Source organism: Athene cunicularia (assembly GCF_003259725.1).
Source record: "Athene cunicularia isolate RWA chromosome 5 unlocalized genomic scaffold, athCun1 chr5_part3, whole genome shotgun sequence".
NCBI lineage: Eukaryota > Metazoa > Chordata > Aves > Strigiformes > Strigidae > Athene > Athene cunicularia.
Window position 1 is genome coordinate 8,729,952 of NW_020799103.1, and position 25,310 is coordinate 8,755,261.

The window sequence follows — 25,310 nt, forward strand, 5'->3', positions numbered from 1 at the left end:
TTTGGACAAAAGGAATGAAAGACCACAAAATGCAGAAAAATACAGAAAACCAGGGACGAAACAAAACACAACACATTGATACAATGCACACTACAACAGCAATGATGAAATCTTCTCACTTCTTTGACCAACAAAGCATCGACAGTTGCAAAGCATTCTTTGTTTTGCACTGTAAATACCTGACTTTATTTAGATACAGATGTTAATCACTGGATTGCCACAATACCTGAAATAATAATAATAATAATAAAAAAAAAGGGCTGTTTTTGTCTTCTATCTTTTTTAACAAAAGCTGCCACGTAATTGTTGTTAGAAAAATATGAGAGAAATAATAGGTAACTACAAAAATGATGAACTAGAACAACATCTGAGAAGAGAATCATAGTTAAGGAACATATGAAACCAAATGGAACAGTTCTAGGCATTCATTTATTCCAGTATCTTAGAAAATAAAAATAAAAAATATTCTTCATTGCATCACCATTTAAAGATAGAAAAACAAATTTTTAGATTAAGCCCAAAGAAGATGTGAATTGTTTCCTTATTTTTTTCCATTTTAAGCCTTGTTTATTCACAGTACAAATATACCCTGCTGGTACATTTTTTTCAGTCACAAGATGCACAAAGTCTGATAAGGAGCACTGTTTTCCTTTTCTCCTCTGTAAAGCTGCTCTGCCCTACAAAAACTCCAGTCCCCCCACCCCGCCCAAACTTTTCAGTGCCTTATAAAATTGCAGAACAGATCCAGAATTGAGTGCCTTATACGACCAGTAGTACTTAAGATCGGAGCATGCATTCCCACACACACGCTCAGCCAAGAAAAGAAATATTCAATGATAACTTGAAATCCACCTTAAGGCAAATAGATATGCATTTTTCTACCTCTGGCTGAAAATTTTCACGTTTCAAATTTCAAACATGAATCTGAAATTCAGTAAACGAACTAAACATTCGGCATAAAGAATGCTTTAACCAAAAAGATGAAAAGAAAACGGTTTTCCCAACAATAAATCAATTATTTTGCCTTAATTCTATCTACATTTTGTTAAAGCATTTTATGCACCTTCAATAACATCAGATTGCAAGTTTTTTGGCAACTTTTTTTAATAAAAATTCAGACAGTGTTCTCTGTTTGCAATCAGAACCACAACCTTAGTGCAATATTATATTTATTTCTTACAGTAATTTTGGTTGCCATACAAGAGTATTAAGGATTGGGGAAAAGTGCAAGTTACAGGAGCTTGATTTTTTTAATCAGTTGAAATAAGAGGAATTAAAGCACAAAAATTACAGCAACATAGATAACGTGAACACAAGTTGTTACACAAACTATAGCGAGAAACATATTAATATCTAGAAAATAAAAGAAAAAATGTAATGGAAAAATTATCAATATTTGTGGCTCATACACATAATCATCGCCAGATCAACTGGGTAATGCTTTTTAAGAACTGAGAAAAAAAAAAAAATCACTATTTTTATTAACTTAAGTACCACAAATAATTAACTTTTGTGATATGTAAATTCTGTAAATCAACAGTCACATCTAGTCATTTTATAATATATGAATTAAACTTAAAATGTTCTCAGACACCTAGGGAAAGGAGTCTGTGCAGTTATACACAATTTACATCTTGTAAGATTTTGGTATTGTATACACAAATATTACAGAAACTAGGCATGTAAATGCAATTTATTTAAATTACAGTATATAAACAAAAGTTGATCCTAAAACCCAGAATATCGTAACGTATTTCATAGATCTCTAACAACTCGTTTTTCACTATCATAGTAGCATGAAATAAATGGGTCTTCTCTCCTCCCCCCAACATTTCCAGACTGATGAAAATACTCGGAGGCAACGTCGTATCTGTTACTATTGCTTTCTGTAGCAAAATCATCACACAGAGCTAGAGACCAATTCATCTTGGCAGAGGTGTATTTTATTGGTGAAAGTAGGTCCTCTCAGGTCTCCTTACCTTTACTTTGTAAGACACAATGTAAAAAATAAACTATTTCATTAGCTCTTTAATGTGTTAAACCTCTTTTCTACTAATTGTATTGTACCTAGTCTTTCAGTACCTGAAAAGATACACGAGCAAGAAACACACCTGTGTAAGAAAGGGATGTCAACTGTAATTTACTGTGTATGTCAGCACTCGTTCAATGTAAATTCAACAAGAAGGTTGTGATTAAAAAGCAGCTTAAAAGTCAACTTCTACATTTTCTTTTACTACCATATTTTCTAATGTATTTTCTGGCACATGTTATAGAGGTAATATCAACTGTACCCAAAGAAACAAAAAAAAGAGCATGGCATTAGTGGTTTATTTACTGAATTCTGTCATATCACCAAATGGAAGACAATGATGGCTAAATTACCATTTTTACACTTCTTAAAGTATTTGATGGCCTCAAGTTGCCTGTATCAACTATCTGAATGAAACTGCCATTTTCTACAACACCTATGGAAAAATTCAGTACTCTTGAAAGTAAAATGCCTTAGTACTTGATTTTTATTACAAGGTTACTTGGAACTTTCAAATACAAATATAGCGTAGTAACAGATGTTAAGTCAAAAGATTTGTTGTTCCGTAAAGGGGGCAGGAGGCTAAATAAGTTGCTTTTTATGAGTATCCAATGCGTTGGTAACTATAACCACTTTTGAAGAAATATTCATCCTCCTTTGTAGAAGTTCTAGCAAAGATAGAAAATATAACACAGCTCTGCTGGTTCAGATGCATCCAAATGAGGTTGATTTTAAAAAGGTCAAGACTTTATAATTATTCCACAGAAATAGTAGTAAACCACAAAAGTTTTTTTTTGTTGTTTTTAACTTTCTAGCACTGAAGTGGCACAAAGGCTGCCCAGTAGACCAGCCACTTATTTTCTTAAAATATTGTGCTTATAAACTATCTGTACAACTATTTAAACTTGCAGTAAAGAAAGATATTTAAAATGCTAAACTTTATGTACTCATACTAGGGCTGTTGCAGACCTAATTAGACACTTGTTTGTGAGCAAAAATAATCACAATAAAAAAATTAGAGATAGGCTGGACCATATCAAGGACCATTATCAAGGAAAAAAGTTCAGGTACCTTGCAAAATGTAAGAGAACCTGAAAGAATGGTAGGTAGGCAGTCTAGCCATCCACACACAATTTACCCACCTTGAACATCTTGAATATTATGTTAATAAAGACCTACAAAACTCACAGATATTAAGAGGTGTTAATTACAAGGGGAGTTCAAACATGCAGAGAGAGATTTGTTAACTTTAAAAAAAAAGGAAAGAAAAAAAAAAAAAAAGTCAGATTAAGCAAATCTGTGTGTTTCTCCCCTGCTGACCGAAGTCTCCTGGAAAGGTCTGGCGCTCTGTCCCCCCCACGCCGGGCACAGCCCTGGTTTCTCTCCCGCCACCGCTCTAAGGGCCGCGCAAAGCAATGGCTGGAGGCCGGTGGGCAGCGCCCAGCTCCCCTGAAGTGCTCAGTCTGCTCTCCTTGTCAGGGAGCCAGCGCCTGCTAACAGCGATAAAAACGAGAAACTGGATACCTACCCAACTCTCCTGGCCCTCGGAACACATGCCTGCTGAGAGACTATATACCTCTTTCCATCTTGGCATTACCTTTTTTACCTTTTTTGGTTTCTTAACAAGCTGAAACATTTCCATTCCTGCTAACAGGCTGAAATCCCTCTCTCATTTAAAATACTGGCAACCTTCCCACTGACTGTTCTTCAATGGGAACATTCGTCTATCTTTTTATTCCTTCTTGGTCTGATGTTCAAAACAGCTAAGCACTTACCACTCACTGAATTACCTCTCAGGGTTCAGCACATTTGAGTATCTGACTGTGAAGTCCAAAAGATGCGCCTGTACACAACCCCAAATTTTTACTGGCTTGTAGAGTTCATATTGCGACAGCAGTAGTTTAGCTGGTTGAAAACTGGGGGTCTCAGGTTCAAACTAGCTTCATTTTGTTGTACCTCTAAGTGTGCATTCCTCCTCAGTTTTTATGCAACGTCTGCATCGTCTTACAGGTCAAGTCAATGGAGCATGTATTGAACTTGTTCTGCCACCTTGGAAGAGTGCTAAGTATAACTGCAGAAATAAAGAAATACCAGGTAAAACAGAGCAAGGTTACCTTTGAACTAATTCCAGCAGAACAACCAGCTTCACTGCCAACAAATCAGAGCGCTAAACTAGTAAAAACCAGTAATATGAACTCCTGTACCTGTCATCTTAATATTGTGCCTCTGCTACTAATAAAAATGGGTTTGAATGGTAATGAAGCAATCTGTCCTCTTAAAATGAACTAAGGGCTGGGGAAGGAAGCCCGCTCGGAGACTGAATGTCAAGAAGAGAATATAGTGCTTTTCAATAAAAAAATGAAACGCTTGCAATTTTACATTGAAAGAAAAGTGGTACGTAATGGTTCCAGCAGAAGGGCGTTATCAAGAGATAGTATTTTTGAAGTTAACAATTTTCTCTCTCTCTCTCTCAAATCTCCCCACAGCTTTGAAATAAAATGGCCCCACTCGTGTAACATATTTAGATTTATGTTTGGGCATGTAGCATACAGTCTGCATTACCTGAGTACCAGGAATTAAACTGTTTTCCCCCTCCCCGCCCCCCAATTTTGCTGGCACTCGCAGACAGCCAAGGCATTTGGGGTATTTCAGTACCAGCCCATCTCTAGTTATCAACAGAAGTTTGTGAGGCAAAATAGCTATTCTTATCTGTCCAGCAGCTGTTTCAAAGCTCTTTCTATGTTCATTCTGTGCCCAACTCTAGTCACTCCAAGGTCTATCAGATCTTCCTTTTGTAGATTTGGTAAATGAGTGCCATCTATTTCATTGTCCATAAATGTTTCTTTATGTTCACCTAAGTTTAGACTTTCCAACCAATCTGCCACATCTGGTTTAGTCCACAGGTGGACAGGCTTAGTTGTAAAAGGCTTATTTGAGATTGGCTGTTGTAATATTGAGGGAGAAGGAGACCTGCTGCGCCCTGTGGTCAAGCCAAATAAGTCCCCAGAAGGGGGCTGGCTGGGTAGGCTAAATACATCGGACAAAGTTGGAGAAGGAGATGAAGCTGAAGCAGAAGCAGTCAGAGGAGCAGGCATGATGTCTTTATTAATCTCTGTTGGTGAAACCACAGGGCTTGGAGCATGTCTTGCTCCTGAGGTCCTACTGTCATAGTCTGGGGACCTGCTCTGCAGTGTGATCGGCTGGCTGGTTCCAGGTCGGACAGTAAAAGTGATTGTTGTACTTCGTGTACCTGAGACAGTACTCATGACTTCCGTGCTCCTGAAATTGTAAACAGACAGGGAAGGTTAGACATCTCTACCACCACCTGAAAGGCTGGCCATATCAACAAGAGGTAAATACACTTTTGGAATGCTTGAATATTTTCATTTTTTAATGAGCAGTATCAGGTTAAAAGTACTAAGATGATATAATTAAATCTTTCCCATGAAACAATCATCAATGGTAAGCCATAGTTAAAAAGAAAACCTTTGCTTATGAGCAGTTCAGAGAAACACCTTCCAGAGCACATTATTCCTTTTTAAGGCTACACCAAATTAACTCATGGTTAAATGAGAAACACCAAATGGAATAAGCACACAAGCACTCTGTGTTCCCCATGAAATGCAGTGAGGAGTTATCTTCCCTTCGTTGTATGGAGGGGTGGGATCCTTTGTTTCAGTTTTAACCTACCAGTTTTACACACTATTAGGTTACATAGCTAATACTAGTAGTTATGGAAAGTATCAGAAGCACTGGATTTTTGATCTTTGAGCATCTACTCGGTGAATTTTATGGTACGTTTGTATTTTAGGGTATGTTTATATGCCCATTTGTTCACAGAATGTGCTCCACAAGCTCTAAACCTTTCTGTTCAGCCTTTTCATGCTTTAAAAAGGAAACAGTTCCTCTAAGATTCATAAAAGGACTTCTGTGTCCACTGCCTTCTACACAGAAATTATACTTTGGCAGTTTCACTACAAATAAGGAGACAAGATTCTTGTTACTGTGCATGCCCAGAGGTGATGTGGTTGCAATCAAGTTACTGTCACCTATCTCTTGCCTAAAGGAAATTTCAGATTACAGATGAAGCAGGCATGAACCTTGCTGAGAGGCTAGCTCTGATGCTGAGGCTGACAGGGTGAGTGAAGGAGCAGGCAAGTCTGCTTTTGTCTAGTGGCTATAGAACAAATTTAGAAGCAGAAGATCCAGGTTCAGGTCTGTTCATATCAAAATGCTTAACTCCACAGCCCTGGCTTCTCTTGAGAAAACTCTGCCAGTCAGCATGTGCTCTTCAGGATCTTCCACTGAACCCTTGGGTGCCTTAAGCTCCAGAGTTTTTCACTTTTAAAATAGCCTGCCATGTAGAAAAACCTTCAGACAAGTAATTTCAGGCACTTCCAGACCAAAGGAAGGATTTATTTATCCTTGAAGTGATGCCACGGACTCCAGAGGACGATCTGGAGAATGCCGTGGTTGGGTTTCTTGCCCAGCCCCTGACTGAAGCCCTCTGTATCTGAGTGCCAGGTTGCCCCCGGGCCTGACCTGTCATGCCTGGGCAGAACTGGAGATGACTTGGGTGCATGATGTCAGGTACAAAGGCTTTCATTAATAGTGCAGATTCACCACTGTGCAGAAAAGATCTTACGGAGCCAAAGAAAGGATGGGGTTAAAAGATTTTATGGAGCCAAAGAAAGAGTGTGGTTCTGGAGCCCCTGTTTATAGTGCTGTTACGGCAGAAACTGTGGTCTCTTCCTAAGTCACTGTTTAATGATTTTGTGCTAATTGCCACCAAATGAAGTAGCATAAATGATCCACACCCAAGGGTCAACCCCCCTATCTGTTCTCTGAGGTATGTCCCTCACCACTAGATCCAGTTTACAGGTGGGAGGCCCTCTCGTGCTCCTCTGCCCTAGGGAATCACCACGGCTTTGCTCCTCCTGCGGAGCACCGGGCTGGCTGGGCAGGAGGATGTAGTGTGCAGGGTTATCCTGTCTCACTGGGTCTGCTCCCCAGGGCAAGGTAATTGTGAATACCTGTGGAAGGGGAGTGACCCGGCTTTGGTCACCCACAGCCTGAATAGAAGAGTGGTTAAAATTTTAAATAAAAAGTGGGTGCTACCAGCACTTCCTCATCATCTACCCCAGCCTGCTCCCCCAGTGAAGTACTCATCCATTCCCCAGATGAAGACATGTAGGCAGCTAACGGAGGCCATGCTAGCTGGCTATTAATCCCTTTCTCTCATATGCACCCTACTGCAGTCCTGGTAGGACTGAACTGGAGACCTTCTTCAGCGTTTCCACGGCTTGCTGCTGGCTGTGCTGAGCCCTGTTAGCTACACACCGCCCGCCCCAAGTCTGGGGCTTTGGCACATAATTAACAAACCCAGACATCAGGTAACCTGCCGCACTGCTCGCCGGGGTTCAGAGCACGCTTGTATCACAGCGAGTCTCACTCAAACAAAGCTCCAATAGCATGTTATTAGACAAGCACCAAGAATACCTTTTTGGAGAACGTACATGTTATTCACATGAGCAATCCCACTGATTTCCCATAAATTGTTCCATATATTTCAATGGGAACAGGGGGATCTTTTTGAGAGTTGAAAGATTGGTACTTCACTTAAAAACACAGTAGGAACAATACTTTTAGCACTTATGTCTTTGTAATTTAACAAAGAAAGGAAACACTTGGCAAGGTTTTGAGTATTTCCTGTGATTTTTTTGAAGTTTAATGGCTCTCACCGTCTTCCAGGACTGGAGCTAAGCATTCTTACAAATAAAAACTGTATGGCAAGACACTTAAATTCTACTAACCAAGGGGAGCAAGTTATTTCTACCCACTTTAACTTAGCATTAGGAGTCTCAAACACTTTAACAGGGCATGATATAATTTTAAATCAACAGAAATCTGGCTTTGAAAAAGGTTGGGATAATGCTTTCCTTGTGATTGCAAGAAGACTAGGATGAGTTTAGTATAAATGTGGAAATATCTCCCTATCTCTACCTGCAATCACCCTTTTGCTTAACTTTTCTGTCATGCAAATACGAGAAATTATGGGTTTGTATTCACACCCACTGTGGCAATATCAAATGGATGATGAAAATCTATTTCCTGTTATGTTAGATGCTGAACGATCATTTCTGTTACTTGACTGACACCTCCAGGCTCAGTGTACACCTTCTGCCCTGTAACCCACATTTCCTGCTGCTTCTCTGTATTGGTCCTTTCATAGACTCCCTGTCCATCCTTCTTCATTAAACCACTGTCACTGTTCCTGTAGAGTATTAAGCAACTGAAACAAACCCCCTAAAAGTAAACTGTATGCTCTTATTTTAAGTATTCCTTAGACTAGTGTTACCAAACCTTCTCAGATCCATGGGCAGTAATACTGGGTGAGCTAAGCAATACCGGCAACGCTGTACTGTGCTTTCTGTCAGTCCGGATCAAAGTAAGCACTTCGCATGGCTACAAGCAATATTAAAAGATCTGTGGGCATCTTGCTTTTTCCAAGCCACAAGGTTCAGGACTACTGACTATTAAAATACATCTCTGGAACAAGGATAAGAATATTTTTGTTTCAGCTGATTAATCAGAAGGCTCAGAGCACTTTGTTAACATTACCAGACTTAATCCTACAGCAACACACCTTCTCCAGGAAAGTGCTACTGCACACCTGGGAACACAGACAAGGCTGAGTCAGTACGTGTCCCCACTGCTGCAGCAGTGTTCCCGTTTAGGACGAGTTTTAACCACAGCAACTTGAGATCACTGCTGTTTCCAAAATTATTCAGCAACCTCCTAGACTGAGTTTGTGCTCATTTCCAGCTGCTCTGCTTCAGCCAGCTCGGCTATCAGCTCTGCAGCCTTCTACAGCACAGACACAGCCCCCGTGAAGGTCATGCAAGTCTGCTGAAGCCCAGAGTTGCATTTCTAGGCTTTCAGTTTGAAGTTTTTAATTCCAAGACCCATTTTCCCCTCTCTTTTTCCCTTCTTTCACCTGCCATATCAACTCCAGAATGTTACAGAGACTGCTGTACTGCAATTGTAATCCGAGGGAAAAAAACCCACACATGTTTTCATAACTCCTGTGCATCCTAAATTATAATTTATGACATCTCCAATACAATCTCTGATGCAGACACAGCCTTGAAACCATCAGCTGTCTTGCATTTCACGGTTGATTGGTATCTTGGTCAATAAGGAGCAAGCGCATTCCAGCTGGAGAGCAGGCATGTTTTTGTCGTGTTGTGGGTCTTCCAGATTTTTAATAAGAGCAATTTCTTATGCCTTATTTCATCATCTGTTATACTAAACATATTAAATCCATACTAAACCTGCCTAAACTCAAATTTCATTTTAAAAAGGTGAAAAGTCTGATAATTATTTTAAATAAAATTTGCTCTATTAGAATCAGCATATGGTAGTAATTTATAAACATTTGCTGCTGTAAGACTGCACTGATTGCAACAGCCATTATGTTGCCTCCTATTAAAATTACAATATATAATTTCTATGTCACAATGATGTGGCCTCCGACTATAAAAGCCATCAACCCAGCTTGTAGGCAAGAAATTCTTTAAATTTTAAATTGGATTTGCAGGATTCAAATTTACTGTTAACTTAATATCAGAAGCGAATCAATGAAAGATGGTATGCTGCAACAGCTCCTAGGAGCCTCCCATGTAAAAAACCAAAACCAACAAACATGCTCTCATGGGAGCTGTTTTATCCCGTAACTCACCAAAAGACTTGCTGTTTCTGACAAAGCTCTTCCATTGTAACAGAGAAAAAAAATCTTGACAACCAAGAGAGCCAATGAGTGAAATGAGTCCCTACACAGAGGTACTGTGAGAAATTAACTTTTACAGATTTCTGAGAGCACAACCCAAAACTTTGCCTTCATCTCTTATAATATTTTTACTTTATTTTTGGATTGTCAAAGGAAAATTGTATGGTAGGAAAGTAAGACAATAATTGTCTGTTTTGGGGGAAGATTAAGAACAAGGGCTGACGTGATGACTGGCAGGATACAGAGCTTCTTATAATAGCGGTATTTTAGTGAGAAGAATTGAGAAATGGTTAGTGTCTGTTGCAAGTAACACTGTTCAGTTGGAGTGAAGAATAATCATTAAGGTCTGTGGGAGTCTGCTCAAGAGCGACGGTTTCCATGCAAAGGCACAAATGTCTGGAAACCGGTGGTAAGGGAATGGTGCTGATGAGGGCCAGAGGACCAGGAGACAGCCTCAGCCCTCTCTCCCTGGAGAGCTGCAGGGAAAAAGGTCAAGGGACTCTGGAAGGAGAAAGGGGGAAATCCTACAGCTTCCAAGGACAAAAGACTCCACAGTGACCACTGCAACAGGTCTTGATTATTTTGAGGGCTAGTTTAAATTGTCTTTACTTTTAACCTCACATCAGTATGTAAAACTGCACTGATCACCCCTCTCCACCCCTCCACCTCCAAAAATCCAGCAGAATTTGCGCATACTTGAAAAATCATGGCCTTATTTAGGAGCTCAGATATAAGTTCAGGAATCTGGCCTTATGTGCTCATGTTATCAAAACATTTGCTGAATACTCCTCTGACAAAGGTGGCTTTTATTTCAGCTTGAAATGACATCCTATTTCTGGTTTTAGAATGGCTACCATTTCTGGATTAGGATGATCTAATCCACATTGCACTTTGTAACAGAGTCATCATCAAACATCACTAAAATGCAATAACAATGAGTGAGCATTAAAAAGAAGTAGAATGTACAACATAGAATACTCTATGCTTTATGGTCGTCACTTACTTCATGGCACTTCAGCATGACCCTCTTCTGACAACAGCAGTCATGACAGCAAATAAAAATGACAAAATGGAGTGACTGAAACACTGCAAAAATTACTGACAAAGCAAGCAATCCTGTGAAATTGGCTGACAAACGATTAACGAAATGAAATGAATCTAATGGGACAGCAGTAAAGTGAAAAATCAAGGCTTGAGAATACATATTACAAGATACGTATTTCATCATCTGTGACATCCAGATCCTTTACAATAAACCAAATGCAGGATCAGTTCTTATGCAGACTTGCTACCGAGTTCAGTTCTGCCTTACCTGTTTGTGAAAAAATAAGAGTTTACTAAATAGTCATTAAAAAAAAAAAAAAAATCAGAGATGGACAAAGAAACCTGGCCACAGGCAGTTTCATGTTTAAAACTTGTTATGCCAATACAGTACAGGTTATTCTTCCTAGAAAGGACTTGATCCTGCATGGTTAAGCATCCTCCATAACTCCCACACTTCTCATGAGCACTTCCCACTACCAGGAGTGATGCCCAAGCTGCCCCAGCGGCCACGGGGACACTGTGCAAACACAGCTGGAGAAACATAAGCACCGTTTGAAGCAGAAATTGTTTCTCCCTATGGCAAAGCTATCGATCATTTTGGTATGGTGATGGCAGAGAGCAGCAGCAGTTGCTGTTCATTATTCCTTATTAGTACGCTGGAGCCATGGTGGAAGGATGCTGTTTTCACTGGGGGCTGTGTTTTCTCTCCTTCGCAGCCACTGGGTCTATTCTGCGTTAATCACGCTGACATTATTCAGTCGATCTCGCAGGCTTGCACTTGATCATTATGTTGCTAAGCGACTGCTGGGTTCACAGACAGAGCGAGCACTCCTCCCTTAACCTGATAAAAACCCCTGCATTAGTCTTCTCTCCATTTCTTTTATCAGCTCCATAGAAAAGTCAGTAGCCTCTCAAGTGAATTTATAGCACTGCTATATTTATAGCCTCACGGTGGATACTACTGTTACATGTCCCGCCCTCCTTGCCCCGCTCGCTGACAGCAGAGCATCACCTGCCAAGCCGCGGGGCTCCCCGGGCTGGGTTTTCCCATCTCCGTGTCTGCATATCCAAATTTGGAAATGGGAATCACAACTAGAGCTCATCACTGGGGCTTTAGTTCTGGGTTATCCGGGTCAAATGATGCCCTGTACCCAAACACCCTCGACCGTTTCTGTAAGGAAGGATGGGCAAAAGTGGAGGAAGTGATGGGCGGATGTTGTGGCCCAGCTAAAAGGATAGATCAGATAAAAATCTCTATCACCAGGACTGATCTCCAGAACTTCTTAAAATAAATGATGGCCAAAACTGGGAGTGGGATCTGGAGTTCTGTTCCAGAACCTTCTCATCAAACCCTTTAATTACGCTTTTATTAATACAAAGTGAGCAACCACATCCTTTTGCTTCTTCCCTTTTTCCTTCCCCTACCAGTCTCCTTTTTCCTATCCCACGGCTGGTCACTGCCACTGAGAAGCAGATGGTTTCCAGCCAAACGTTTCCATGCTCTATTTAAAAATCTTGTAGCTTGATGTCTCTGTAAGAATCACAGAAAACTATAAATAAACTGTGTAATATTAATACTAAACCAGTGTGCAGAGAAAAAAAAGCAAGTCTGGGGTCATTTACTAATGTAATAATTGAGAGAAAAATGCTGCTCAGTACTGTAGAACAATCTCTTCCTAATCCTCATTTATCAAAAATATATAAAGAAGATATTTTTATGGGTTTCTGTAGCAAGCCATTACCCAACTATCTACAATTTAATTCAACTCTATGCTGTCCTAACGGGGCAATTGCCACCAGTGAACTACAATTGTATGTCTACTGGCTATGCGAAAGTAACTCCTAGTGATATTCAGGATTGCTATCTGGGCCACAACTTCATGTGTGTCCCAATGAGCAAATACATATTTTTAATTTAATCAAGCTGCTAGTGCTGTGAGAATAACCCAAGTGAGCCTGTGAACAATGTTCCTATTTATAACGCTTCCCAATACGTCTCTTTGGCTGAAGGATATGAACAGGCGTACTCCTTTTTTATCACTCCTCCTTTAGCAGAGCTAACGAGTTGTTCTTTAATTTAGCAGAATACCTGCTTTCTGTGAGCTAAGACTCCTTGCTCCCTTTCTAATGCTACCTCACAGGACTACAAGCGCTACAGTTGGTTTTCCTAGGCTTTATAGTATCAGAAAAAAACCAAGAAACTCCAAGAATTCTAGCTTTAAAATTCAAATATTAGCTTTAATACTTAGAATTTTGGCAAGATGGTATTCCTTGGTCATAATATTTGACAGGATTGTAAAAAATTGTGTCAGTTGTGCAATTGGGCTACAAAGGCTGTCATTTATTTAGCTCTTTAAAAGATCAGGCAGTAAAAGCAGTAATAAAAATGCCTTTGTCTGGGAAGCATTTACCATGCATCCATCGCTTTTATGTAGGCACCTTTGAGAACAGAAATGAAATTTAATGCAGACAGTTCAGAGTATAAACATACATAGCACAACAAAAAGAAATCGGAGCATTTTCTCCACTGTGATAAATTTTGCTATTAGCCTCTTGCTCCCTCTTTCGCACTTTTTATCAAGCTCAGAAATCAATCCCCACTCATCCTCCCCGGCACGTGGAGCTGGTTAAGCTCAGAAAGAGAAAAAGGTGGCAGCCTTGCTCCAGGGGCAGTCGGGAACTGGGCACGGGCATGGACAGACAGACACCACCCAATAAACCACCGCTGCTTTGCAAGTAGCAGTTCTGAGTCTACAAGTGAACTTCTCCACTTACATCTCTCTACCTCATTACTGTTAAGAGGAAAAGGAATTGCCTGCAGCACCTTTTAAAGCATACTTTTAATAGCTCTAGATGATTGGCTCTCTTCTGCTGTCGCTGATTTATTACTCAGCCTAAGAAAGAAATCCTCAGTAACTTTTTCTGATCTTTTTACTGTCTTTATCTCACTTAAAAAAATAATGTAATCACATCAGTTTTGAAAACAAAAGGAAACAAAATACAGCCCTCTTACCTTCCATTCCCACCGGGAGTTCTGTGGAGGTGTCACTTTCTTCCACAGACAAACAGCGGCCAAGAGTTTTGCTGCTCTATGCCACTGTCAACTTTTCTTATTTATTACCTTGTAGGTCTTTTGGCATTGCTATATCCCAAAATCCTCTCTCTAGTTTGCAAAGACACCTGCTTGGGTTTACTTTTCAGGAAAGAAGTAGGATTTCAGCCACATTGAAATAATTCTTTTCGTGGTTATGTGTCCAAATTGCGTCTCTGTATTCCATAATAAAGACTATGTAATTTGCCAAAGCTGAGTTCTAAGAATCAAAAAAGTTAAAGACAGAAAAGCAACATAACTTTATAACACTCTCCAAGTCAGATCTTTCTCTAAAATGTAACATATATGGGAATATTCTTGCTTACATGATAGTTTGCTTTTCTCCATTGGAGTGGTAGAGTAGTTTTTCAATTTTCTTCCAACCTTCATACCTGTTTAAATGTCTTTTCACAGAAAAACGTATCTCTATTTGCTTCTACTTTCCATTTTCCTCTCAGCAATGACAGGACTTTGATATATTTACAGTACATTGTAGTTGCCAACCTCAGCTACTTTCTAATAAAACAGGGACGCTAAACATCTCTACTGTAACCTGGAAATAACTATCAGTTTAAATATAAAAGATGATAAATGATATTGTACATATGAAGGTAGAGGCAACATGTTCACATGGCTTAACAAGCAAGACGATCAAGGTCTAGCAAAAATAGTATTCTTGAAGACATAAGAAAAATAATATGAAACGAAACTGTCAGAGTCATCTGTAAGACAAGGCCTATGTAAAGTCAAGCTTAGAGCACAAGTATTGATTTCATGCTTGCCTGAGGTATTCTCAAATGTACAGTGTTCAGCTGCTGTGCTAACTTTGTTTAAAGACTGACATCAGGCAGCCAGTATATATTGTTTTTCTTGTACAGTTTTCACTGTTTCTTTTTTCATGTGTTAAGGCTTTGCCATACAGACAACTCAATCTCTACGCCATTTAGTCAAGTGCTGCTGACAGGAATTCCTGAATTTCAGTGTTTTTCTTCCATCTCTTCATTCTAAAAATTGTATAACCTCCCTACCTCCCTGTCACCAGTTTGATGACTTCCATCTTGCAGGAAATAATATAATTGCCTGATGCTGAGGCTTTTGATCACACTGTTTTCTGAATGATTTTTGCATTTGCAATCATTTGCAATTAGCAGGGCCACCCTTCCCCTAAAACCAAATTATCTTCATGCATGCAAAGAACTTTTCAAAGGCCAAGTTATTTATTACCCAGCAGAATAGTTCTAATGAAATTTACTTGGATGGTATCTTTTTTTTTTTTTTTTAAAACAAACTCAGCACTGCATTTCGGAAAAAAAATGCATTTCTATGGAGTAGTCCAGGCCAAACAATGCGCAATACTTCAGTAAAAGGTACATTTAACTGCTGTATGTAAAACCAAACTATTCCACACCACAAAAAGAATTACCTCAGGCTCTCAATAGAAGTCACAAAATTACCTTCTTTTTTTTTTTTCTTTTTTTTTTTTTTTTTCCCCCATAACTGTGGATTTCATGGTATTATATCCATATTTCACACAAATGTGACTACACAATTACTTATACATTTACCCAATGGTGTCTGACTGCTGTAAGTTACTTATCACCAAGTACCTTTCAGAAACCACTTATGTGCAAATGTGTAACACTGTGCTACCAGGGATGCTGCTGTTGGGAGAAATAAGCCACCCCCTTGAACCTGTAAACATCAGAGACTATTCACTAACAAGTGTGCACAACAGAAAGTTAATAACTTAAAACTTATAATACTAAGTGGTAGGGATGCTAAATTAACTTTTTAGTAATAACATGCATAGTGCAAAGTGATTTCAGTGAGTGATTTTCTAAGACAGCTTTATACTTCATGATAGAGTGAATTATGAGAGGCATCAGCATGAATCAAATGACATCACACAGTGAATGTGAAGCAAGTCTAGGCAAAACCACTTTTTCAACCTGTCTGAAGCCAAAATAAATTATGTGACTGAAAAAGAATTAAATGATCACCTCGCTTTAAAAGAAAATTTTTTTTGAAAGAGAAAAGTACTACTTAAAGATAAATCTAAGTAACTCACATCAAAAGAACTGAAAGGTTTGTGGAAACTGTCTTTGAATTTGGAGAGGACTGAGAAAGCTCCTGTCCTATGGTGTAGACTACAGAAATGTTGATGATGTAGGAAATTCTTCCCCTCTGTAAAACTGTTTGTCATAGACAATGCATTCGTTAAGCAAACATGTACAATACACAGTATATTCTTCCTTAATCTATGTGATTTAGAGGGAAAGCTGGTGAAGGGATGGAAATAATCAAGCCTTTATTAGAAAATGATTTGGTTAATTACATTTACCTTGTACTGAGACTTGCAGTTTTTGTTCCAGTAGGTGACTCCAATCCTTCCCCTGGCTTTGAGGATTTCTCTCTGTTCATTTGCTGGAGTATTGAGTTCAATTCACTAATAACATTAGCCTTTGGGCCTGAGAGAATTGGGCTTTTCACCTCCGTCACATCACCCCATAGCTTAGATGTCCTTTGGGGAACAACTTTAGCCATATTGGGCTGTGCACTGATCGGAGGTGGGGGCGGAGCGGGAGGAGGAATAACAAAGCTGTCTACAGTTTCTTCAATTAGCGCGTCCTTGTAAAGTGCATTGCTTTTGTTGATTATGGGCTTCATTTTTGGCTTAGGAGGTACTGGGGGTTTGTCCACCAGAAATGTTTGCCCATCTGCATAGACTGTACAAGTATCCACGTTCTCACCCCCTTCCGAGGATAAGGTAGAGATGCTGGACACTGTTGAGATAGTGCTGGTTGTCTCTAAGTGATGGTCACTACTACTTCGACTGTCTACCTCCTCAATCCCAGAGTCAGTGACGTTATCAAAGCTGTCAGGGGGTGGCAGAAAGGAGGCAGGCAAACAGTTTGAAAGACCCACTTGCTTTTTACTGTCTAAGGAATTTGTTGACTGGCTGGGGGCAAATGGCGCGGGTGAAGGTGTGCCATTTTTTCTTTGCTTAGCCAAGTCCGTTAGAGCCGAACCAGGAGCTGCACGGTCATCGGGGATATCAAAGCTGTTGGCGAACTCTAAGGGGGGTGGTAGTGGCTCAGTAAACATAAACTCTTCATCAATATCAACTGATGCTAAGGGAGGAGGAGGGATGCGGAATGGCAAGATGACAGGGTCGTCGACAGAGCTCGCTGCTACGATGGTTTTGCAGGGAGATGCCGGTGGCTCAGGCGCAGCAGGTACGTTCAGCTCACTTTCTGCTTCCTCGCTCCCCTCTGGTCTCTCTGGTGGGGAGTTTTCAGGGTTAGGTTCCATTTCAGCTATCTTTTCCTCTTCATCTTCAGGCGTATCGTCCGACTTTGCTGTGTCCACCGTATGAACCATTAACAAGCCAGCTGACTTTTGCTGCGAAGTATCCACAATGTTTATCAACATGTTTTTCTTTTCCTCAGCTTTCTTTTCTTTCCCTGCATCTGTTTCATACTTGTTCTCGGTCTCCTGCCGTCTCAATGGGCCACGAGTACTTTGCCTAGTGACAGTAGCAGTAACAGGAAAAGTCGTTTCGATATTGGGTCTCAGCTTTGTATCGATGTAAAGTGGTTTATTAAGGTCAGCTTTAACAGTGTCTCCTTTGCCTGGAATCTGCTGTGTTTGTTCTTTCATGGCTCTGTCCCTGGCAGAGAGAGCGAGGGCTAGTGGTGAGTTTGGGTCTAACAGCTTTCCTGTGACCGGGTGAACGTAATTATCTGAGCTGGAGGCATTTGTGGACTTAGCTGCCACTGTACTGTTTTCAGTACCTTTCGTTTTGGACGAAGCATTTAATGTCCTTGAATCGCTTTGATTGCTGGGTTCACTGCTGTTAAAAAGATTTTCAGGCTCTCTAGGTGCGGGAATCGGAGATGGTGACATAAGCTGTCTAAAACCATCTTCACTACTAAACATTGCTTCATCGGTGAATTTAGATTGCCTCATACGTGGTGTTGGTGGTGTTAGTCCAACATCCTCATCTCCTAGGTCTGTGGAAAGGAAGGCTGGAGAATTACGCCTTGCTTCTAGCCTCTTTTCCCTGTCCCTCACTGCTCCAGCAATGGCTGCTGCAAACGGGCTGCTGACACCTAAGCTATCGTCGGGTCGGAGTTGCCCAGGTTGCTCTGAAGACTGAGGATCGATTTCCATGCTGCTCCCTTGGCTGCTTTTCCCACTGCTGCTGGTGGATGGCTCTTTCACAATAATTGTCGGGATTGGAATAGAGCAGGTCTTTTCCGGACTGTCTTCAACATTGGATTGTTTCACTAGCATCCCCTTCCTCCTTGCTGGCTTGGCTGGCACATAAACTGCTTTGCTTGCAATCTTCCCAACCTCAGAATATGGGTTTTCTGGCATCTGACCCCTCTTGTTCCTGAAATTTGCCTGAGATGCGGCACGACTGTACAGGTCTTCAGAGTCCAAAGAGTATCGGTCCAGTTCTCGTCTGTAATAGATCCCTTTGTCCCTTATCATTGTTCCCACATTCTCAGGCCTAACCAAAGAAATTTTTGAACCTGAATTCTGATTAAATGGAGGTTTAATAGTTCCATAGCTCCTGGATGTCGGGGATTTGGGAGAGTTGTACAGAGAGGGAGAAGGTGGTGGTGGTGAAGGAGGTAAGGACTGTGGTGGTGGTGGGATATCTTCAGAGGTGTCAGGCATTGAAAGACTTCTGGTAAACTTCAGCATAGGAGGAGCCAAAAACTGCCGTTCTTCCTCTGTTATTCCTAAAAATCAGAAAGTATATTTAAAACACTGTCTTCCACCGGGATCCCTCATACTGTATTATTTCTGTATCCGACCTAATATGCCAGGGTGTATTTCACATGACATGAGGCATATGCAACATTAAGAAAGAGGTCTTTTGGTTGATTCCTACCATAAGCATTCTTTCTTGTTGAACTTCCAGGGACCCAGATGCCAGAATTAAAAAGGATGCTACGGAATTTTAATTAAACTGATCACTGATGTGTAGGCAAATGTTTTCGTTTTATGTATCATCGAGGTAGCTGTAGAGAAGCACATTTTCTTTGAAAATTATTGAACAGGGAAGACATTCTGTGCAGAAGAGTAGCTTATGCCTAGCTCTAGCACTCTATAAATGCATATAATAATGCAACTTAGAAACCTAATGAATTTTTAAGATGCATTTGAAACTTAGCAAAGGGACTGCAAAGATTCTATTGGGGAAAAAATAATAACGTTTCATTTCAAAATATTACATTATATTATTACAAATACGGCTTTTAACATAAATAAACTGGGTGATATTTAGATGCTAATTTTACATCAGCATAATGTGTTTCTAAATTGATAAATATCACTACTAAGATTACTACCAATAACAAAGCAAGCCCCAAATCTGTTCTGTTCTTTTTTTCTCTTTTGTAAAATCATCTATTGTTACCATTTGAAATGAAGAAGAGGTAAATTTTAGTCCATTTGATCGACAGGGATTCATTTGTAAACTACACAGCATTACAATGCTTTTGCCTCAATAACAAAGAGAAAAGAAATAACATTTTGCCCTAGGTAATACATTGCAAAGGGCTTGTACTGGTCTTTTGTTTTCCCTTCTCCCTGCCTTTCCTTGTTAGAGGGAACATTCTAAAGAAAGGAATTAAATTATAATTCCGTAATACTTGCCTACTGCCATCAAAGCAGAATGTGGAAATCATACCATCTTACACACAAACTTATTTTCTCATGAACTTTGTATAAAAATTAAACAGTCATTCATTGAGGTAAAGATGTTGGAGAAATATGCTTTAAGAAAGAATCATAGTTACTGAAAGTATGTGATTAATGCACAAGCAAACTATACATGAGAAGCATTTTACCTATAGATTTTTGTCTTCTCATTGTACCCCGAGGTATACCCAGAAAAGGACCTTGAGGACTCCCTGGTACAGTGGGCGTCATCACAGCAATACCCTGTCTCTCATACATGGACTACAAAAAAGCAAACAAAAAACCCCACAAGCATTAAAGCATGCAAGTCTTTCTCTCACATGTAAATAACTCTTCTGTCATATCTGCTAATCCACTATCCCCTTTACTTAGAGTTCTTACGGAAAATAACAGATTTGGTATTATTTTGGGGGGGAGATGAAGAGAAAGGGAAGGCTGCGCTTTATTATGTTATTAAAATGTTATTAAAATGACAACAGCTGTAAGTGGTGTTAGTGGAAATTATTTACAAGGCGGGGTGATGAGTTTCCAGCACATTTTGTGTGCTGTAAGAAAAGTGAAGCGTGAGCAATTGCACTTCGTTTCATTCACTTCCAAAAGCCCAGCCACACACCACAGAGCTCTTAGTGTTTGCTCTACTCCAAGCTGTAGGCCCTCCTCACTTCTGAAGAACAGACCTGCTCTTGCACAGACTCAAGGTGTCTTGTGCAAGGTTACACTGGCAGTCAGGGAGGAACTGAGCAACACCACCTGAATCCCAATGCACTCAACTGTCCCTCCTTCTTGGAGGTCATCACAAAACTAGTTGTTTCCTGCCTCTTAGAACAGCCTTAACTTCTTTCCATCCCAAGCTGATGAGAACAGCAAAGTGCTTGTTGTATCAGGACTCACGCTCTTTCAGAGGGCTTGTAATGGAACAATACATCTAAAATGTAATAAAACCAATTATTTTTTCACATGCAATCTTCTGCAGGAGCAAATTCTGCAATTGAGTAATCCATTTTCAGAGGTCTGGAATTTAAATTTTTAATACACACTATAGTATTAATGTCAATTCTTCCCTTACAAATCATCATGTATTATTTAATCAAGATATTATACGTGTCACGAGGAATAATAAAAACCTGCAGTAGAGGAAACCTTCACATTAGTGGAGATTGTGTGGCTGCACAAACTCTGGTGTTGAAACTGAAATAGCATACCTTGACTCAGCAAAGTTTTTTAGCTTGGGTTTAGTGTTGTACTGACACCTTCAAGTTCAGAATTTACTGGAATCTCACCCGCTCAGACTACAGGCAGAACAAGTTCACATCTGTTTGAGTAACACTGAGGTGGCAATATTGTTGATGTGACGGCCTCAGAATAAATATAAGGATACAATCAGAAAAGTCATATAGGGATATGTAGACTCTTCTGTTAAAAAACTATTATTAGAAATGCAGAGTAAACCGTGCCTTAAAGTTACAAGATAATAAAAGTAAAGAGTATATAAATCAATGTTTGTATATTTATTTCTGCTGTATGCCTTGCACACTGCCAAAAGACCCCTCCAATCAGTTTCAGAAATGAAAGTAGTACTTCATAGCTACCACTCACATTCATATCTGTAGCTGAGGGAAAACATCTACTAGAAGGCCGCTGTTTAATAGTTGCCACTCTGGAGTCCACAGTTGCATTGTCTGCAATTCTTGATGGCTTGGAAACTGGTACTATTTCATCCACCTTATCTGTAATATAAAAGTATTCAGTAAAATAAATACAATTTGTCCAAAAACTGAAAATGTAAGTATTGCAAGGTCAAAGGAAGAGATTTACTTTTCAAAAAAATGCAAAGAAAAAGTTTTTTTTTGGCATTTTAACAAGGCAACGCTTGAGCATCATAATTCGTGCAAGCCGAGCACTTTTTATTGCTGCTACATAACATGCATGCTTTAGTTTTAAGCCTGCATGCATTTAATGTTTACTTAGTGTGACTCGAAAAACAATCCTCTTCTTCAAACCTTCAAAATGTGAAGGGAGAATATCTATATAGAAATGGAAAGAAGACCTTTAGAAATAATGAATCTGTACAGCACTGTTTTAAATAGAGATAAGCAGACTGTACTTAGTCATCAGAATTTTAGTGATATCTTGGACAATAACAAGTACTCCAGAAGTGCTCTTTTATGCCTATTCTCCTTAAGTAATCACATCCTAATTTATTCACAGTCTTGGATTATTAGATTAGCATTAGTAACTGCATCATTTGTTTAAATGAAACTTTTATATGTATTTTATATTTTAACAAGTGGACAGTCTGGGAATGTATTTAGTTCTGGTCAGAAACAGACCAAATAGGCAACGTACAAATCTGAATGAGAAAACTTCAACATTTGGATTTGGGATTCTGATCTACCATATGACGTGATGATAAAACCTAGGGAAAACTTTAATCAAGATCTTCCGAAGCTTAGTGTTAGTTTTAGCCCCGTCTCCAACTTTGCTCACAAATAAGGTTCATCAGCATTCAATACATAATGTTATTCCCTCAGACTGAAGACCTCAAAGCACCGTATATTCAACTAATTATAGCCTGACAGCTCCTTTATTACCACTTCTACTACTGTGAAACTAAGGCATGGAGAAATTAAATGACTAGCCTAAGCCAGCAGAAAAGTTCAATTTTTCAATCTGTACTAGAATCCAAACTTGAATCATACCAACAGGTTTCCTTACTATGCCTTCCACTGCATTTGCTTTCCTGTATCATGTTAATTTAGTGTCTTTTCCTTTGAAGTTTCACCAAAGTAAGGACTAGTTATATAGCTTGTGGTATTTATGTGAGTGAAATACCTTAGCCTGGCTCCTAGGCTTCCACAATGCGTGTCAGAGCAGTGTTACTTTTCAAGCAGTTAGATCCATCTCCCAAATGATTGATTATTTGCTTCAGCAAACAAGGATAGCTACTTCATTAAGATAATACAGACTTGAAAAAAACAGGTTTCTGGTGGTCTAGAGATGGTGTTACTATGTCAAATATCATATTTAGGGATTTAAGTTTTACCTCTCACTGGAGAGCAGCGCACTCAGGGCCCTGGATATGGATATGGATGGGAATAAGGCAGGAGGAAAAGAGCTTTTGATCCCTCTAAACAGTAGATCTGGCTGATGCAAGGATGATATTTTAAATGGGAGAAGAAGAGAGGGAAGAACTTTTAGCCTTCTGGTTAGGAAGAAGGTTGTCCTAGAAGTGGATATTTCAGTGTCACAGAGGGTCAGGGAGCAGGCAGGAAAGGTAAGGTTGAGCAAATCAGTAAGCTGAACACTGTTGAAAACTGTCTCACAAGAGTAGTGTTGCTGTTTCTTTTCAGTGGAAGTTAGCATTCAATTCTTTTCATTGGTCTGCTTTATTTTTGTGGGTTTTAAATCATCCAGTGGAAGGAGAAAAGGAAAAAAATTCTTAAGATCATCACATGTATTCAAAAATAAAACAAACTTCAAGTCACATTTCATAAGACTTTGTAATACAAACTGTGAACTTCTGAAAGAAAAATATCTGCACTTCTGCTCAGCAAAAGGCATCAGAAAGCAATGGTGTAACCATGAACATTTGACCTATACAGCAAAAATATGGCTAGACTGTAGAATCGTACTCAGGGGATCTATCGCCAAGAGCTTCAACTGGGCAGAGATTTCCTGTTAAGTCTCTCCCACCCTTTTCATCATCCCAGAAGCCAAACAACTGGTCTTTGGGATACAGAAAGAAGGAAGCTTTGGAAACTGAAGCACTAGGCACTCAAAATCTGTAAATAAGAAATATAAATAAACCATGTAAGAACTGATCCCCTTTATTTTTAACAGACACATGTAACCATATACCCGTTCAGACAACAAAAAGCTACAGGGAAAGAGTGATGAGGCTATGACAGACACTTGAAAAGCATGAAAATATTTGTTTGGGGATGAAACATACATACCCTCCAACTGCACTGATTTTGCTAGACAATACTAGAATTCAGATCCTAATTTTGGATCTGACCAAAATATCAGTTGGTACCAATTCTTAATACCATCTACTACTTCCAGTTGGGAAAAACTTTGCTTTGTGTAAACTCATTGCAGGTTTCGTATCTGTAGACAGGTTCTCAGTCCTTCTTACCCTATAGCTGCTCCCATTCAAGTGGTGCTTTATGCCTTGCCAAGACTAGCTAAAGCACTTAGAAATGGGAGAGGAGAGCAGGTTAAAGCTTAGCTGCTTTGCAAGGAACTCTTTAGGGGTTCCCCGTGTAGTATTTCCAACGGCAGCACAGCTACATCTGCGCAGCTTCTTCTTTTGCTCTACTGCCTTTGATCAGAAAGCAAAGGTAGAGTGGAGGTTGTCATTTTAAAACTACAACAAAAAATTTGAAGCTGCAGAAGCAGCCAGTATGTGCAACAAGATTTATTCTAAATGGCAGCAGCTACATGGCGGGTCCTGCAGAATACATCGAAATCTTAGCATCTGGCCGCAACTGCACCACACTTTTGAAGTGAAAGCACTATGTAAAATAAAAACATTCTCACTGTATTATCAAACGTGCTAATCAGGCCAAGAAAATTAACTGGCTGAATTGCATTTAGCTTCATTCAAACTCATCCCAAAGAAATAAGACGTAAGCATATTGGGACAAACTTTCACTTGCCTTTGCCTTTAGCTAGGCTGTTCATATCCACAGTCCCAGTGTGCAAACCATGTATGCACCAGAAACACATGTTCAAAAGGCCGCACATACTGGAATAATTTGTCAGGCTTACTAATCAGCTTCTCTCCCAACCTCCTTGTGATCTTAAATACTCTGCAGCATGCATTTCTTGTACCAATGAGAGGGGAATCTTACAAGCTTGTGTTGGGAATTCTCTGAGGACACCTTTACAAACAGTTTTACCGAAAGAGATATAAAAAAGCCACAGAGTGGGTGCAAAAATTTGCACCTGGTGTGAGGTGTGTCGACAGTGTGGCCAAAGAAGCACGCCTCCAATGGTATTCTTAAAAGGACCACAGCTGGATGTAGGTAGAAGGGAAGAAATATTCTGCAGTGGAAAAAGCCTACACTGGAGGTTGGCCATGCCAGCTGCATTTCATCGTTAAACCAGTCATTTAGCGAAGTACAGCCACAAGCACGCACGCACACACACCTGTAAGGGAGCAATTTGTGGCTGAGTGGTAGAATAACAAAATATTATCTGCTTTACTTTGAATAACTTCAGTCTTGCAGAAAAACAGGGAAAAAGAGTCTATGGCTCACTGGACAGAGAGCGCAGCTCAGTTGTAATCACGGAAGAGGATTTTTAGGCCTATAATTATTCTCTACTATTTGCCAGAGGAGGAATTCATCACTGCTTTGCCATATAAACTCTTCTGAACCTTTACGAGAAGTTACAACGGCATGTTGAGAGTCAAACACAGGAGCCATGCTACACCTGTGATAACTAGTTACCACCGCTCAAGGGGCTCCTGGTAACAGCATCCTTTCAGAGAACTGTCAGGGATACCACATGTATAAGCCAGTCTGATGCCTCTGCATGCATATAGCAATTTGAGTGCCACTATATTAAATTCCCCCGAGAGAGGCAGCACCAACAGATATAAAGTAATTTATTGCAAAGTGCGTTTCCATCTGCCC

At 39.8% G+C, this 25,310-nt stretch overlaps 1 protein-coding gene across 8 annotated transcripts in view; it reads right to left on the reverse strand.

The window, feature by feature from the left end:
* Positions 1-1,156: 1,156 nt before the first annotated feature.
* The window catches only part of SHANK2 (SH3 and multiple ankyrin repeat domains 2), a 362,604-nt gene continuing 338,450 nt past the window's right edge, over positions 1,157-25,310 (reverse strand). For 7 of the 8 annotated variants that reach the window (XM_026850798.1, XM_026850802.1, XM_026850804.1 and 4 more), the window contains 4 exons: positions 21,265-21,395; positions 19,818-19,929; positions 16,295-18,704; positions 1,157-5,308 (listed from right to left, as the gene is read on the reverse strand). In XM_026850798.1, the coding sequence (XP_026706599.1) occupies positions 4,735-5,308; positions 16,295-18,704; positions 19,818-19,929; positions 21,265-21,395 (3,227 nt within the window). In that variant the 3' untranslated portion in view covers positions 1,157-4,734. Of the gene's footprint in view, positions 5,309-10,821; positions 10,849-16,294; positions 18,705-19,817; positions 19,930-21,264; positions 21,396-25,310 lie in introns of all 8 variants that reach the window. The other variant, XM_026850803.1, reaches the window with a different exon arrangement.